Source organism: Oratosquilla oratoria, chromosome 31, assembly GCF_046742065.1.
Source record: "Oratosquilla oratoria isolate Oo_2021 chromosome 31, ASM4674206v1, whole genome shotgun sequence".
NCBI lineage: Eukaryota > Metazoa > Arthropoda > Malacostraca > Stomatopoda > Squillidae > Oratosquilla > Oratosquilla oratoria.
The window spans coordinates 35,208,406-35,225,417 of NC_134807.1; the positions used below are offsets into that span (position 1 = coordinate 35,208,406).

At 37.8% G+C, this 17,012-nt stretch overlaps 1 protein-coding gene across 4 annotated transcripts in view; it reads right to left on the reverse strand.

Annotated features, from left to right (window-relative positions):
- LOC143041515 (uncharacterized) overlaps positions 1 to 17,012 on the reverse strand; it is an 85,947-nt gene that overhangs the window by 13,010 nt on the left and 55,925 nt on the right. For 3 of the 4 annotated variants that reach the window (XM_076213481.1, XM_076213479.1, XM_076213480.1), the window contains 3 exons: positions 15,584 to 15,712; positions 7,482 to 7,603; positions 5,228 to 5,354 (listed from right to left, as the gene is read on the reverse strand). In XM_076213481.1, coding sequence (XP_076069596.1) covers positions 5,228 to 5,354; positions 7,482 to 7,603; positions 15,584 to 15,712 — 378 coding nt within the window. The remainder of the gene's footprint in view (positions 1 to 5,227; positions 5,355 to 7,481; positions 7,604 to 15,583; positions 15,713 to 17,012) is intronic. The other variant, XM_076213482.1, reaches the window with a different exon arrangement.

The window sequence follows — 17,012 nt, forward strand, 5'->3', positions numbered from 1 at the left end:
ATTCCAGGTCTCTGGCCCATACAGTGCCGTCAGTACAAGCACCCGTTCATATCTTTGCATCCATTCCTAAATGCCTATTTCTCATGACACTTTTTAATCCCCCCAAGGCATTTACTTGCTTCTCTCAATCTATAATTTACTTCCACTACCACTCTTCCCTTTCCTGCCACAAGTAATCCCAAATACCTAAAGCTATCCACTTCCTCCAGCCTCTCTCCTTTAACCTATACAGCACCGGAGCCAAAATAATCTTTTTTTATTGCTTAAATCAACTCAAAATGATGTAAAACCAACAAATCTTGCTTATTTTGATTCACCTTAGCCTAGAAGTGGAGAAACTGGGTCGATATTGTCGAGATATGCATACAAAAGTTTGGTAGAACTCCGTAAACTTTTTTTCGCTCCTCATGCGGGTTGAACAAGGTTGTATTTTTCGGGAAAGCTTCGTTAGAATTTCAGTGAGTGTAGGAATTTTACATTTATGATGTTTCAAATCAATGTACAGTCACCCATTATAGTCTGACACTTATGGAAAATGTGTTTATAAATAGTTTTTGTGGATTTTTTGGCAAATATTTACGACTTTGTTGTGGTAAATTGATTTTTTCTATATTCTTTTTTATAATTTCATGGAGGATAGGTGATTGTGATGTTTCTTATTGTTTTGGTAAATGTTTTAGTAAGCATCCATCACACCATTATTGCCTGTCCACATTTTGTATTACGCATTTATTACAAAAAACTGGCAGTGCGAAATTGCCAGTTCTATATATCTGAATATGTACTAAATAGCACCTGCCTTACTGTTTTAGTACAACTTCACCTCCTCATACTTCATTTTGTACACTAGAGTTGCCTAAATCACGTCCTAAAGGCCAATTTTATACCCCAATTTACCCCTGAACAATTGCTGCCGGGGCTGCTGGTTTTCACAATAATTAAAAAAGTTTGGGTGTTTTTTATAGCCAATGGATAGGGCTACTTGGTCATTACCATGGATTTGACCCTTCATATAATGCCTATTTTTGGCAAATTTTTTAATTTGCAGCATACAACATATGTCGCTGATGCTGTAGGGGTTAAGACTTATTTCCAACTTTCTGCCATCCTCTCCCCTTGTACATCTCATGACCTTAATTTTACCCACATTTACCTTCCATAGCAACTTGACACATCCCTGTTGTAGTCCCATCTTTACCTTAAACCAATCACTCTCTCCATTTCCAGTTCTAACACTTGTAAAATCTCTTGACTGCCCTTAACATCTATCTGCAAAACCTCCCTCAGTGCTTTTCTGTCTTCCCTGTCATAAGCCTTTTCCAAATCCATAAAGGCCCCAATAACACCCTTACCTTTTACTAAAGCTTTCTCACATACCTGCCTTACCACAAATATCTGATTCATGGAACCCCTACCTTTCCTATACCTATAATATTCCTCATCAATTACTCCCTATGCCCCTCCTAATCCTCTCAATAAAACTCTCCCATATGCCTTCCCAAATACACTCAACACACTGATCCCTACGAAACTACACTCATATTTGTCCCCTTTTTCCTTTGTAAAGTGGAACTATACAGGCACTCTTCCAGTCCTCTGGCACTACCCACCCTTACACATTAAACAATGTCACTAGTCAGTCCACTATTACTGTTACTCCCTTCTTCACGCTCTGCATGACACCCATCAAACCCAAGTGCCTTATCTGCTTTCATAATTTTCAAAACTACTTTCACCTTCTCTTTTCATATTTCTCCTCCATGCTCTTCTCCCATCACCTTCATTTTCCTCCTTCCACTGCTACCACCAATTCCTATCCTCCTCCACATCCAACATCTAAAATACTCTGCCCATCTTTCCCTTACCACCTCCTTTTAACATCTGTCCATCTGCGCCTTTTACCTTTCCTTTTCTACTTGACTTATCTCTCCTTCCTCTCTTAATTTCCTTCCAAAACACCTTGTTATTACTTTCAAAATTTTCTGTTTTACTCCCCCATTTCACAGCAGCTCTTCTTTTTGCTCCCTTTATTTTTTTATACCTCTCATATTTTTCTCTTATCCTACTTTGCAACCAGTCCCTGCTTGTTTCTTCTCTTCTATTTTCTTCATTTAATTATTCCACCACTGACTACCCTTCCTTCTATTCTCTCCTATCCTCCTTGTTCCACATACCATTTTTGCACACCTTGTCACTCTCTTTGAAACACTCCCATTCCTCCTCCACTTCTACCTCTACTCTACCCTTCACCACCTTCCACACTTCTCTCAACATCTACTGGTACTCCTGCTCCTTTTCCTTCTCATTTAAACATCTTACTATAAGCACCTCTCTACATTCTGCTCTTTTCTTCTTTCTCCACCTATCCTCCACTCCCAACTTACCTTCCACCAAAAAATTATCTGATGTTCCCCCACTCTCTCCCTTAACCACTTCAGTATGAGTCAAATTCTCACGTGCAGCATTGGCTGCCAAATGTATGATGCAACACACTACTCACATTATAAAATATAAACTCACTGCTGTATTACTCATTCTCTTTTACTCTGAGTAATAATGAACACAGAAAATGTGGTCAAACCAGTTCACAGAATCTGGGGGTAACATGTACAACTACAATAAAAAGTATGTATATAATCAAGATGCCAATGCCGGCATCATCATGTATCTACTTGCGCCTCATGATACCTACGTAGGTGTCATCGTACCAAAGTGATTAAGAACATGGATATCCAGAACTCTTCCTTCTCTTGTCCTGGATATCACTACATTGTCCATTAATGTCTTATCAACTGCTATTCCATTCACCACCCTCTCCCATGTGTACTTATGCTTGACCTTTTTTCTATATACTGTGTTAGCTATCATTAACTCTCTAAACACATCTCCACCATTAACCACTTCCATATGGTGACGCCTACATAGGCGGCATGAGGAGCAAGTGGGTATGCGATGATGCCGACGTCGGCATCTTGATTATGTTTATTGTAGTCGTACCTACGTAACTTCCATTCTCTCTAAACTGGCTTCATCATATTTTCTATGGTTATCAAAATTCACGGGTGAAAGAGAACGAACGATTGAGCACTGACTTTATTTTTTATAATGCGATTATTATGATGCAACATCGCACGTCGGGCAGATAATGCTGCCAGACGTGCGATGTGCCCTGGAGTGAAGAGGTTAACTCTCCACTATGATTTCTAACTGGCATGCCACACTTCCCAACTATTGCAGCCCAATAATAGCCAACAAAGAGCCTCAGGTCCTGTCATAGATTTCTCTGGGAAGAAATCTTGGATTGTCTGTGTTGTATTAGTGTGGGCCTGTTTCTATATCATCAGACTACAGTAATAGGAGGAGAGAAATCACCAGTTGTCAGCTCTCCTTATGTGAAAAGATGGAGAAATACATCTGAAATTGATAGAGTGATCTTGGGCCAAGTCCAGAAATTGACTGTTAGCCCCTCAAGGCTGAATCCCCAGATATAGGTGAGAGCATGCTGATAGATTCTGAAGATGAACAGCAAGGAAATAATTCTCTGATGCCCATTTCTCAAGACCATCACTTGCACTGGTCCCATCCAAATGTGTTCTATATTCTTTTCTTATCTATTCTATCATATGCCTTCAGATCCCCAATACACAGGTATAATTTCATCCCTTACACTTTTTTTTTACTGAGTTTATTTAAGAGTGAATATCTGACGCAGCCAGAAAGGATTTCTCCCTGTCTTCTCCTTTTTTGCGTAAGGGGATGGAGAGGGGGGGGGGGTCACCGATTTAATGAAGCAGCCTTGCTGTGGATGTGCTGTGTCTTGGGACACTGCTTCTGACCCAGGGCAGTGGACAAGATGCGGGGATGACCCATCATCCAGGAGGTGTAAAGATAAGAAGGAGGGAAGAGGGTGAAGGGGAGTGGAGTGTATTAGGGATGGAATGGGTGGGAGTGGTTTTTATGCCTTTATTTTTTGGCTACCTCCCTTGTAAGGGGGGAAAAAGTCTTTGGTATATATATGTATGAATATCTGATCTATATAACCTCTTCCTCCACTCCACTCCATACCATGTCAAGAGCACAATCAGTCTCATACAATCTATCTACAAACCAAGGACCTCTTCTACCTTATAAAGGAGGTAACCCTCTACTACACAATCAACCCCATATATCTATTTCTCATAATACTTTTCATTACACCTGACATTTACTAGCCTCCTTTATTCTATAATTTACCCCTACCTCCACTCCTCCATTCACTGCTACATGTGACCCCAAATAAGCTCTCCATTTCCTTCAGCCTCTCACATTTCAAACTCACCTCCAACCCACTCATGTTATCACTCCTTACACATCTCATTACCTTACTTTTGCTCACATTTACTTTAAATCTAATCCTGAGAAATGTGGAGACAACAGAGTGGGGGATGTAAACATAGCTGTTAGATAGTGCAAATCAAAGAGTGACGAGATGGTTTGGGCATATAGAAATAATGAATGAGGAAAGACTACTAAAAAAGAATGGAGAAAGCAGAAATGAATGGAGAGAACTCACGAGGAAGACCAAGAATGCAGTGAATGGAGAGGGTGAAGAAGGCACTGGATATAAGAGGAATGTTGAACAATGAAAAGAGTGTAAAAGATAAGTGGGAAGTAAACCAGCTAATGCTATTGGAACCTGCCATGGAACCAGTGTCTCACTGTGGTGGCCTTGACCTGAGTGGTGTGGTGGGGGGGACAGGGTACCCTTCATCCATGAGGTGCAATGATGGGAAGGGTGGTGAATGGGTTAGAAGCGTGTGGGATGGGTATAAGGTAGGTGTATGGATCATGGATGAGCTAGGTCAAACCACCAACTTTTGTGAGATTGGTTTTTGTGGGAGAGGAAGAAAAGTCTGTAAGAAAATGAAAGTATAGATATGTGGGTGTATTATTTGACTCGGCCACTGACCACCCCTTACATGGGGGAAAAGGCCTTTCAGTACTTATGTATGTACAATTCCATACTGTTCTCCTATCAACTCCCTTATTTCTTTCATTATTATCATTTCTTATGAGTATGAGTCATAGTTTCCATCAACTAAGACCTGATTGAACTTAATCATCATCAGTTAATTACAATACCAATTAATCCAAATATTATAAAATTGTACTTTCAATTAATATGTGGATAGAATGAAGATATCTTATATATAATTTAACATGATTTACTTTCACATAATCCCCTTACCATATGCTCCTTCAGGTAAGCAGATGATCGACATACTTTCTTGCATACATGACACACATAGCCAATACACGAAGCTGCAACTCTATCACTGTCACCATGCTGCTGATAGTGAGTCACATGATGCTGTCTGTAAAAGGATTTCCCATAACCTTTACAATTCATACAAACCATATCTCAAGAAAAATAAAGTTGCCCTACTTGCATTATCCATCTTCAAGTTTAAATACATGATACAATTTTTGAATGGAATGTTCAAAAAAGCCAAAACACAAACCTAAAATTATATACATATAGCAAAAGGCCTTTTTCCCTTTCATAAAGGAGGTGGCAAAGTTAGGGCACATACCCATCCTTCAAGCATTTTATTCCCATTTGTTGTCCCTCCTATCTTTGCTCCTTATAGATGAAGGGTATTGCATGTCTCCCACCCACTGCTTGGGTTAGAGACATTATAGCAAGATACACATCTCCAGGGAAGGTCCCAATATCCAAAGCTAGTTTACCCCCACCGTTTCATTACATGGCAACCCTCTCCCCTCATCCAACTGAGTATTACAAAGCAGACAAGAAGAAGTAACTTTGGGTTGCATCACTTTCTTGTCTACTCACAGCCACTCTCTACTCGCACCTAAATCTTGCCCTCTCCTTTCCTGGTTTGACAGACACTTCTCTTGCACCCAACACTTCCTTTCATCCAGTCCATCCACCTCATTTGTGCTCTTTCCCTCCAGCTTACTCCAGCTAGCTCTACCTTCCACACTCTTTTTGCTAGTCTTTATTCACTTATTCTTTTGTTATGCCTAAACCATCCAAGAAGCTTTCATCAACCCTGTTTGCAAGCTCTTTCCACACCCACTCTCTGCCTCACTTCCACATTTCTTACTCTATCCTAGTACATCCACTCATACTTCTTATGCACTTCATCTGAAAAATGTTTGGGCTCTTTGTTTTTGTTCCTACATATTTCAAATCTATGCTCCATATAGTGTCATGGGCACAACTGCCAATCTGCACAGTCTTCTATTTGTACTCATCTCCAGATACCTATTTACGATGACACTTTTCATTCCCCTAGACATTTGCTTGTTTCTCTTACTCTATAATTCACACCCACCCTGACTCCTCCATACCTTGCTATAAATGACCCTAAATACTCAAAGCTCTTCACTTCCTCCAGCCTCTCTCATTTTAAATTCATCTTCCACTGCCACCCTCTCCCTTAGTACATCTCATCATCTTACTCTTGGCCACATTTACTTACAGCTTTCTCCTCTTCCATACCCTACCAAACTCTGCCACTGCTTCAACCTCTCCTTTGACTTAGCTACTAGTGCATTGTCATTCACAAACAACAGCTGGCTCACCTTCCACTTCCTTCCACTCTAACTTACCAGCACCAAACCCTTGCCCTACACCTTCACATTTAACTCCTATTCCACCAAATCCATGTACATGTTGAACAACCATGATGACAATACACAACCCTAGCACAGCCCCACCTTCACTTCAAACCATTCAATCTCTCCATTCCCACCCTCACACAAACTCTTCTACTTGTGTAAAAACTTTTGACTGCCCTCAAGAGACTTACCCCTATCCTGTATATCTGTAACACATTTCCTAATGCTTTTCTGTCAACCCTGCCATATACTAAATCCATAAATCCAATAGGCACCCTTACCTTATGCCAAAACTTCTTGGATATCTCCCTTATTATAATAAATTAATGTATGCACCTCTTTTTTTTCCTAAACCCACAGTACTCTTCCCTAATTATTTGTCCCTTTTTCCTTTATATAGTGGAACTATACATGCACTCTTCCAGTTCACTACAACTGCTCCTCCCTTCATCAGAAAATCCATGTGACAACCATCTAACCTAGGTACCTTACAAACTTTTATCAATTTTGCATCTCATACTAGGAAAAGCTGAAAGCAGTAAGGGAGGTACTGAAGAATTAACAAAGAAACAAAAGTAGAAGAAGAATGGGTAAGTTTCAAGGAGGAAATCTGAAGAGATGGTATGTGGGATGAGATGAATAGGAGGGAACAGTAGAGGCAGCAAATAGTGGGATCAAGAGGTGAAGGTGGTGGTGGAAGAAAATATGCAAGCATATAAAAATTGGATGCAAAGCACATAATGAAGAGAGTAGAAACAAAATGCAAGGTGAGGGAAGCAAAGAGGACAGCAGATGTACATCTTATAAATACAAATAATTTAATGTATTAAAAGAAAATAAACAGAGAGCCTTACTTGAGGGCATCCTGGCGTTTGAAGGCTTTCCCACACACATCACACAGATATGGGCGGTGATTCTGATGAACATTATTGATGTGTCGAAGAAAATGTTCTCTCCGTGCTGTTTTGTAAGAACACTGTAAAATCAAAACACCCACAAATATTTAAAACAATTGTTTGTTTATCCTTTTACTAAACACTGTATGCATTTCATTATTTACTAAGTGACCTAAGGGTAAAAAATCAAAACACCCACAAATATTTAAAACAATTGTTTGTTTATCCTTTTACTAAACACTGTATGCATTTCATTATTTACTAAGTGACCTAAGGGTAACTTTGTGGTTATGATTGGAATCCTGTGGGCCATGGTCTCCAGCAAGAGAGATTTGGATCAATGGAATGACTGATTGCACCTTGTATCTATTTAAAACCAATCTCCAATATTGAACAAAAAATTCATTAAAAGTAAATACTAATTTTAAATCTGAAAAGAAATGTGTCACCAAAAAATTATAGGACCACTGACAGATACATGCTAGTAGCAGCCCTACAAGATCCATGTCAGAAACTCATCTGTCACTACTCTTCAAAACTTATCAACACACTCACCTCCATCTGAAGGTGCAGCCCTCAGGGACTGGCACTAGGTCTCCAGATGAGGCCCAAGATCTCTCTGTGTCAACTTTAACTATATTTACTTCACCTTTTCACATAAGGAGTGCTGACAACTGATGACTGTTCCCCTTCTCCTACTACTATAAAATAACAACACAGAAACTGCCCTACACTAATACAACATAGGTAATAGCCCAAAGTTCCTTCAGAGAGAAATCTGTGGAAGGGCTTTTGTACCACTGCCAGCCACAATGCTCACTCCAGTCACTAAACCTATTGCCCCTAGTCTCTCTTGCAGGAGACCCACAGTTCCCAGGTCAGCTAACTGCAGACAACCATTGAAAAACAAATAAGTAAATATGATACCTGTCTTTCAACACACACCTCATGGACCTAATAATGAAAATCAACATACTAAGAGTGGTAGTAAGCATAGTTTTTGATAAGCAGAAAGACTAATCACAATCACAGTCTACAAGAACTTCTTAAGATCCACACTAGACTATCCCTCCTTAGTATGGTTCCCTAAAATCTGGAAAAACATACACTTAAAAAGAAAAAGAAAAAAATTATAACAAGATGCATTAAAACCACCCAATAATACATATACACACAGAAACAAAATTTCTCTCCACAGAACAAGAAAACGATAGGCAAAGGTGTATGCACAAGCCCTTAGTCCCATACATCCACCATATACACAAGCTCAATCAACTGACCTAAAAAAAAACACTGGCAGTATACTACCCAAACACCACCACCACACAACACATTCATACAAAAGCACACACAGTCGTAAGCAGTCGCAGAGGAAGGTGTCAACAGCGAGCTCCGAATTAGTGCTTTGTTGCTATTACAGGAAAAACGCCTTGTTGTCATTTTCGGGGTAAAACAATATGTTTTCGTGGGACTGGCAAGGTATGTATATGATCCAGTTCTTAGAATCATATTTTTAGCACAAAATAGAAAGTAACAAAGAAGAAATAAGGATTAACGAATCAACCAAGAGGGGACTGGATATATCCAGAGTTGAGTCCCCATTGGGAATTATACAAAAACATGTTTAAACGATACTCCGAGGACAACTGGCAGGTACATCAATGATGATTTATTCTCGAGATTTAGGAGGCAAGAGGAAACAATGGATAAAACTACGGACACTGACAGAGATATTAGGATTAGCAGGGCAATAAGGAATTGAGAAATTAACAACTTAGCAGAAGAATTGATTGATTTAAGATTAGACCATAGCTTTACAACTAGAGGTATCCAACTTATGCACAACTAACGAGGTGATATTAAGACAATCAAACGAGCTAAAAAAAGAACCGAGTGTGATAAAAAGAGAAAATGAAAGAAAGGAAAATGAGGTTAGAATTACAAACGAAGAACTGAAGAAAGAGGTTAAAGAACAATTACAAGCAATAACTGAAAAGATGGAAGAATCAAAGAGACCAATCTGAACACAATAAAAAATCACTGGAAACAGGAACGTGAAAATCAAAAAATCTCATTCAAAGAAATAGTACAGCAGCAGGTAGAAGAGAATGCAAAGGAAACAGTGATCAAGGTGATCAAAGAAAAGGAAAATTGGGTGAGAGACATAGTGAACAAAAAGAAATGCATTGTGGTTTATGGTATCAATGAAAAACACAATGTACACAAATACCAAAGAGAAAATAAGAGAAATTGCGAAGGAGATACTAAAAAAAAGCGGTTCAAGACAAGGGTCAGAATCTGGAAAAGGAAATCAATGACATGCATAGGATAGGTACATACTCAAAAGAAAAAAACTACAGACCAATGAAAATCAAACTAAGAGCTCAAATGATAGCAGAAGAAATACTATCAAAAGTGGCAAAACTAGTAAACAGGGAAAAATACATAAATGTGTGGATAAAATAGGAAATGAATGAAGATAAATAGAGAAAGATAGGGCACTGAGAAGTAAAGCCAAGAAAAAAACGAGAAAAGAACGAAGACTGAAAAAAATTAGTTTTTCTGGAGAGTGCTGGATCTGAGATTGAGAAAATAGTACATCAGAAAAATGGAAACATAAACCAAAAAGGAGAAGAAAAGAAAAAAATTAAAAGTGACATATACAAACATGGACAGTATGATTTCTGGAATAAATTAAATGAATGACTATCTGTCAATAGAGAAACCAGACATAATGGGAATTGTGGAGACAAAACTAAAAGGTCCTATACAATCAAGTATGGTGGGACAAGGTTTACAGCCTTTGGTTGAAAAATAGAATGGAAAACAGGAGGAGGAGTCATGCTATTGAGTAGATAGGACCTAAATGTAATTAAGACAACAGAAGGAAAGGATAATGTGGAATTGATCACAATTAAAGTAAAAAATACCAGTATGAAAAGTAGAAAATTCATAGTTGTATATGTGCCCCCAAAAACTAAGGCTTGGACTGACAGCGAACACTCAAAATTACTAGAAGACACAAAGAATGAATTAACAGAGACACTGAAATATGGAGAAAACATAGTAATTATGGGTGACTTTAATGCAAAGGAAATAAATTGGGAAGAATTGACAATGGGAGGTGGAGAGGAACACTGGGGCAATGTCCTACTGGATATGACCATTGATTACACATTGACTCAATGGGTCAAAGAAAACACTAGATATAGACAAAACAAAGAACCATTAAGACTAGACTTGATATTCACCTCTGAGCCTGAAATTGTGGAAGAAATAAACTATAAGACACCAATTGGAAAGAGTGACCACATACTAATAGAGATCAAGCTTAAGGAACAAAATGTTGTGAGAAGGAATGAGAAACATAGAGAAGGAAGATTAATGTACAACAAAACTGACTTTGTAAAACTTAGAAAAAAAAAATCAAAATGCTAATTGGGAAAAATTTGCAAATGATGAAACAAAGATGGAAGAGAAATGGAACATTTTTAAAGAAATATATAAGGAAGGTACAGATAAACATGTGCCTAAGCAGAAACAGAAAAGGGTGTACATAAAGTGCTGGTATAATAAAAAATGTAGTGATGCTAAATATAGAAGAGACAAGGCTTAGAAAAGATGAAAAAGAGAAAAAAGTTACTAAATGGCAAACATACATCAAAATGAGAAATGGATACATAGACATATGCAGAGAGGAAAAAAGAAACTATGAAAAAGATATAATAGCAAAATGCAAAGAGCAACCTAAACTATTTTACGGATATGTAAACGATAAACTAAAAGACAAACATGAAATAGTGAAACTGCATGAAGGGAATAAAGAATACACAGAAGATGTAGAAATGGCTGAAGCAATGACCAGACACTTTAAGTCTGTATTTACAGTTGAAAGCTCACAATTGTGGGATGATGGTCCCCAAGAAGGATCCCCCAAAATGAAAGAAATAACAGTGACACAGAAAGAAATAAGGGACCAAATAAAGAAACTTGATGTCTGAAAGTCAAATGGGCCAGGCAGAATAGCAAACTGGATATTAAAAGAATGCATAGATGAACTCACAGACAAAATACACAAGATAACGTTCTCACTCAAAGAAGGAAAAGTACCACAAGACTGGAAAAATTCAAATATTGTACCAATATATAAGGGAGGAGATAAAGAAAATCCAACAAACTATAGACTGGTATCCCTTACAAGCACAATTGCAAAAAAACGTGAAAGAGTTATCAAAAGTAAATGGACTAAACACTTGAAAGAGAACAAAATACTAAACCCCCACCAATTTTGATTTAGAAGTGGAAGATCATGTACTACAAACTTAATATGCTTTTACCGAGTGGTAGAAATAATACAAGAAAGAGATGGCTGGGCAAACTGTGCCTTCCTGGACTTACAAAAGGCTTTTGACAAAGTACCACACAAAAAGCTATAAAGAAAAATTGAAACAATAGGTGGAATACAGGGAAAATTACTGGAATGGATGAAAGACTTCTTGAACGAAAGAAAAATGAGAGTGGTACTTAGAGAAAAGAACTCAAATTGGGTAAATATGGTAAGTGGAGTCCTGCAAGGCTCCATATTGGCTTTGATCATGTTTGCTGTTTATATAAACAACATGGATGAAGGAATCAAATGTTATATAAACTTTTTTGCAGATTATGCGAAACTATTGTAGAGAGTAAGTAAAGAAGAAGATTGCAAATCTTTTCAAGAAGACCTGGACAAAGTCTGGAAATGGAGTATAAAGAACGAAGTGAATTTCAATATTAAGAAATGTAGTATAATGGAATTTGGAAAAAGTAAAAATAGAATATCTGGTCAATACAAAATTGGAACAAAGGAAGTTATAAAAGCAAACTCAGAAAGAGACCTTGGAGTAATTATCTCAAATGACATACCACCAGACAAACATGTAAACAAAATAGTTGGAGAAACTTACAATTTAATAAGATAAATGAAAGTGGCCTTTGACTACATGGACGAGGATATGGTAAAGAGAATACTAGTTACCCTGATAAGACCAAAATTAGAATATACAGCATCACTATGGACACCCAGTACAATAAAAAATATAAACTAGAAAGATACAAAAAGCATTGACAAAGATTGCACCAACACTTAGCAAGCTGATATACAAACAAAGATTGGACAAACTAAACTTACTAACTCTGGAACAAAGAAGAGAAAGAGGCAATTTGATAACCATCTATAGAATTATGAAAGGGATGGAAATCCTTGATAGGATGATCTACTTAAATGGGACAGAAGAAACACAAGAGGACACGAGAAGAAACTTAAGAAGGACAGTTACAGAAGAGATTTGAAGAAGAGCAGCTTTCCACACAGAGTAATACATGAAATAAATTGAAAGAGAAAACAGTGAATGCTAAAACTATACATAATTTTAACCTCTACCATACGGTGCCGCCTACGTAGGCGTCTTGATTATATTTATTGTAGTTGTCCCTGCGTAACTGACATACTCTCTAAATTGGCTTCATCACATTTTCTATGGTTATCAAAATTCATGGGTGAAAGAGAGAATGATCGATATAAGCGGTGACTATTTTTATGATGCAACATCGTACATCTGGCAGCTAATGCTGCCCGCGAGATTTTGGCCCGGAGTGAAGTGGTTAAGAAAGAACTGGATGAGGAAAGATACAACTGCAGGTCACTACGAGCATAGCTCTTCTCCCACAAAGTGAGATCTGAAAAAGACCAGGGGTGATCATCACAAAAGATATGTCCCCCAACAAGCATATAAACAAAATTGTCAGCAAAACCTATAACTTGCTAAGATCAATAAAAGTGGCTTTTACTTACTTGGATGAAGAAATGGTAAAGAAAATACTAGTCACACTGATAAGGCCTAAATTGAAGTACACAGCAACACTAAGGTCACCCAGTACTAAAAAGAATATAAGGAAGATTGAGAGAATCCGAAGAGCAACTACCAAGATGACCCCAACACTATAACTGTTATATGAAGAAATAGTCAAAACTAGAGCTACCGACTCTATATAATTCACACCCACCCTGACTCCTCCATACCTTGCTATAAATTACCCTAAATATTTAAAGCTCTTCACTTCCTCCAGCCTCTCTCATTTTAAATTCATTTTCCACTGCCACAGAATTATGTGAGGTGTGGAAATCCTTGATAGAGATGACTTACTACATTGGGATAAGAGAAGCACAAGAGGACATGGAAGGAAACTCAAAAAGGGCAATTATAGAAGAGACCTGAAAAAATACAGCTTTCCCCACAAACTGGTGGATGTATGGACCATACTAGATGAAACAATAGTGTGTGCAAAACAATACAAGAATTTAAAAGGAAATTAGATATGGCAAGATACAGAAACAGGATACCACAATATGTAGCTCCCCTTCCCATAAGATACAACTAGGTAAAAAAAAAAAAAAAAAAAACTCCCCCAGATATTAGTCCTACAGAGAAATCACTGTCAGAAGGAAGAACTACACTAGTTGTATTTACATACTTGTTTTATACAGGAAGAGAGCTATGTGTGGTGACCCATCTTTGTATCTTTCAGCATCAAGTTTTTCCTTAAAATCTTGAGTAGTGTTTATACACACTGTTTCCTTATCTAACTTATTTCAGGTATCCACCACTCTATGTGGAAAGTTTTTTTTCTTCAGATCTCTTCTATAGATATCCTTTTTGAGTTTCTTTTCCTGTCCTCTTGTTTTTCCAGTGTCCCATTTTAATAAATCATCTCTATCTAGGATTTCCATTCCTTTCATGATTCTAAAGTCAGTAGATCTCCTCTTTCTCTTCTTTGTTCCAGAGTTGGTAGTTCCAATTTGGACAAGCTTTGTTTGTATGTTAATTTGGAGAGAGCTGGTGCCAACTTCATTGCTCTTTGTATTCTTTCTAATTTCTTTGTATTCTTTTTAGTACTTGGTGTCCATAGTGCTGCTGTGTACTCCAGTTTTGGTCTTATTAGTGTAACTAATAATTTCTTATCCATTTCCTCATCCAAGTAGTCAAATGACACTTTTATTGACCTTAATAGGCTGAAGGTTTCTCTGACTATTTTATTTATATGTTTGTCCTGTGTGTCTTTGCTATTATTACTCCAAGGTCTCTTTCCAAGTTCACTTTTTTGACTTCTTCACCAATTTCATAATTCCTTGTATTTTATTTTTACTTTTTCCAAACTCCATTATACATCCCACTTTTGACTCCATTTCCAGATTTTGTTTAGGTCTAACTGTAATGATTCACAATCCTCCTCTGCTCTTACTTTCTTTAGTATTTTTGTGTCATCTGCGAAGAAATTCATATAGCACTCCACTCCTTCATCCATGTCATTTATATATACTGTATATGGCAAACATGATTGGAGCCAATACCAAACCTTGTGGGACACCAATTATCATTTCTTCCCAATTTGAGTATTTGTCCCTAATTACTATCATCATTTTTCTCCCTGTCAGGAAGTCTTCCATCCATTCCAATAATTTTTCTTTGATGCCACCTATTGATTCTATTTTTCTTATTAGTTTCTTGTGTGGTACTTTATCAAATGCTTTTTGTAGGTCAAGAAAGGCACAGTCCACCCATCCATCCCTTTCTTGTATTATTTCTATTAGTCACGAATAGAAGTAGATCAAGTTTATTGTACATGATCTTCTTTGTCTAAATTCAAATTGTTTTGATTACATTTGTATTCATGCTACCATTCAGCTATAAACACCATGAACACAGATTAGTCTTTATCACAGATGCTATCACCACACAGAAGATACTCAATGCCTTTACATTGCCCAACTTTAGCCTTACCCAAAGAACAACACATTATCTCTTCAATAAGTGACTTGTGGGTCAATCCAGTGCCTACTCATGGTTACCTGGGAACAACTGTGCTCCTGCAGGAAAGACACGGGGCAATGGATTGACTGGCTAAAATTATAAATGCTACCATTATATCTACATGTAGTTCCTACAAATGTATCAGGTTTCCAATCCATACAACCCTCTCAACTGTATACAATATAATGAAACAATAACAGACAGTAAACCCACCTGTGGACAAGTATGGAAAACAACGACTTTATTGGAGAAATGAGATCTCTGGTGCCTCTGGAAAGCATAAAACCAACTGGTTTTGTATGCACACTCCTCACATTTGTATTCTTCTAGTGCAGCCCCTGACTGCAAATAAATAAGCATTATATAATCAATACCAATCTGAAATATACCTATTATCAGTATTGTGTACATGAAAGACCCTTTCCCCTTAACATGAGTGGTAACTAAGCCAACTCATGCATTCACATATAAAATAGAGAAGAAGAAGAAGAAGGAAAAAAAAAAAAAAAAAAAAAAAAAAAAAAAAAAAAAAAAAAAAATCCCTCCCAGCTTAACACCTTGGGGCTAAAGGGTCACCCTATCCCCTCCCTCACTGCTTGGGTCATAAGCAGTACAGTGAGGCACAGTTCTTTCAAAACAGGGCCATCCCTTCACCATATGAGGACATCCTCTCTCATCCATTTACGAATTGAGCCACACAATTCCTTCATTCAATTACAGTGGCTCTCCATTAATTTCTATCTTTAGCACTCTCTCTTTCTTACCAAATAGAAATATGTGCATCACTTCATTCCATCCATCTCATTCTTGATTTCATAATGAATATAATTTTTACCATTAAAGGTCAGGTTCTCTATGCTTTTCATGTAATCAAGCCACTCTAGTGGCTAAGACCCTAAAGGTAAATTTTTCTAGCTCTAGTGGAATGAAATAAGGATGTGTGAAACCTCGATAAAATGAGGAATATTAGCCACATTCATACACATTTTTTTCTCTTAAAAACAGAATGTTTCTATTCTAATGAAATGCGACAGTATCTACATAGTATTCCTAAACTAATACTGTACATACATATACAAAAGGCTTTTTTCACCCCTTACAAGGGAGGTTGCCAAAAAACAAAGGCATAAAAACCACTCACACCCATTCCATCCCTATCACACTCCACCCCCCTCCACCTTCTTCCCTCCCTCTTATCTTGGCACCTCCTGGATGACAGGTCATCCCTGCATCTTGTCCACTGCCCTCGGTCAGAAGCAGTGTCACAAGACAGCACATCCACATGAGTCCCCTCATGCAGAAAAGGAGATGGGGAGAAATCCCTTCTGGCTGCATCAAATTTTTCTCACACATACTGTACAGTGAGACCTCTCATTAACGGACGTTAATTAGCTGTGTTTTCAGTATTTTGGAGTGGTTTTTGGGTGGCATAGTGATTGCACACACTAAACAACAGCACCAAAAACACCGAAAACACAGCTAATTAACGTCCATTAATGAGAGGTCTCACTGTACTTCCTCACCCCCAACCCATTCCACCTCATGGACCACAACATCATCCATAAACAACCATTCTCCATTCACCCGTCTTCTGACCTCTCCGGTCCTTCCTCAACAGACATTCCCCTCTTCCCCTAAGCCC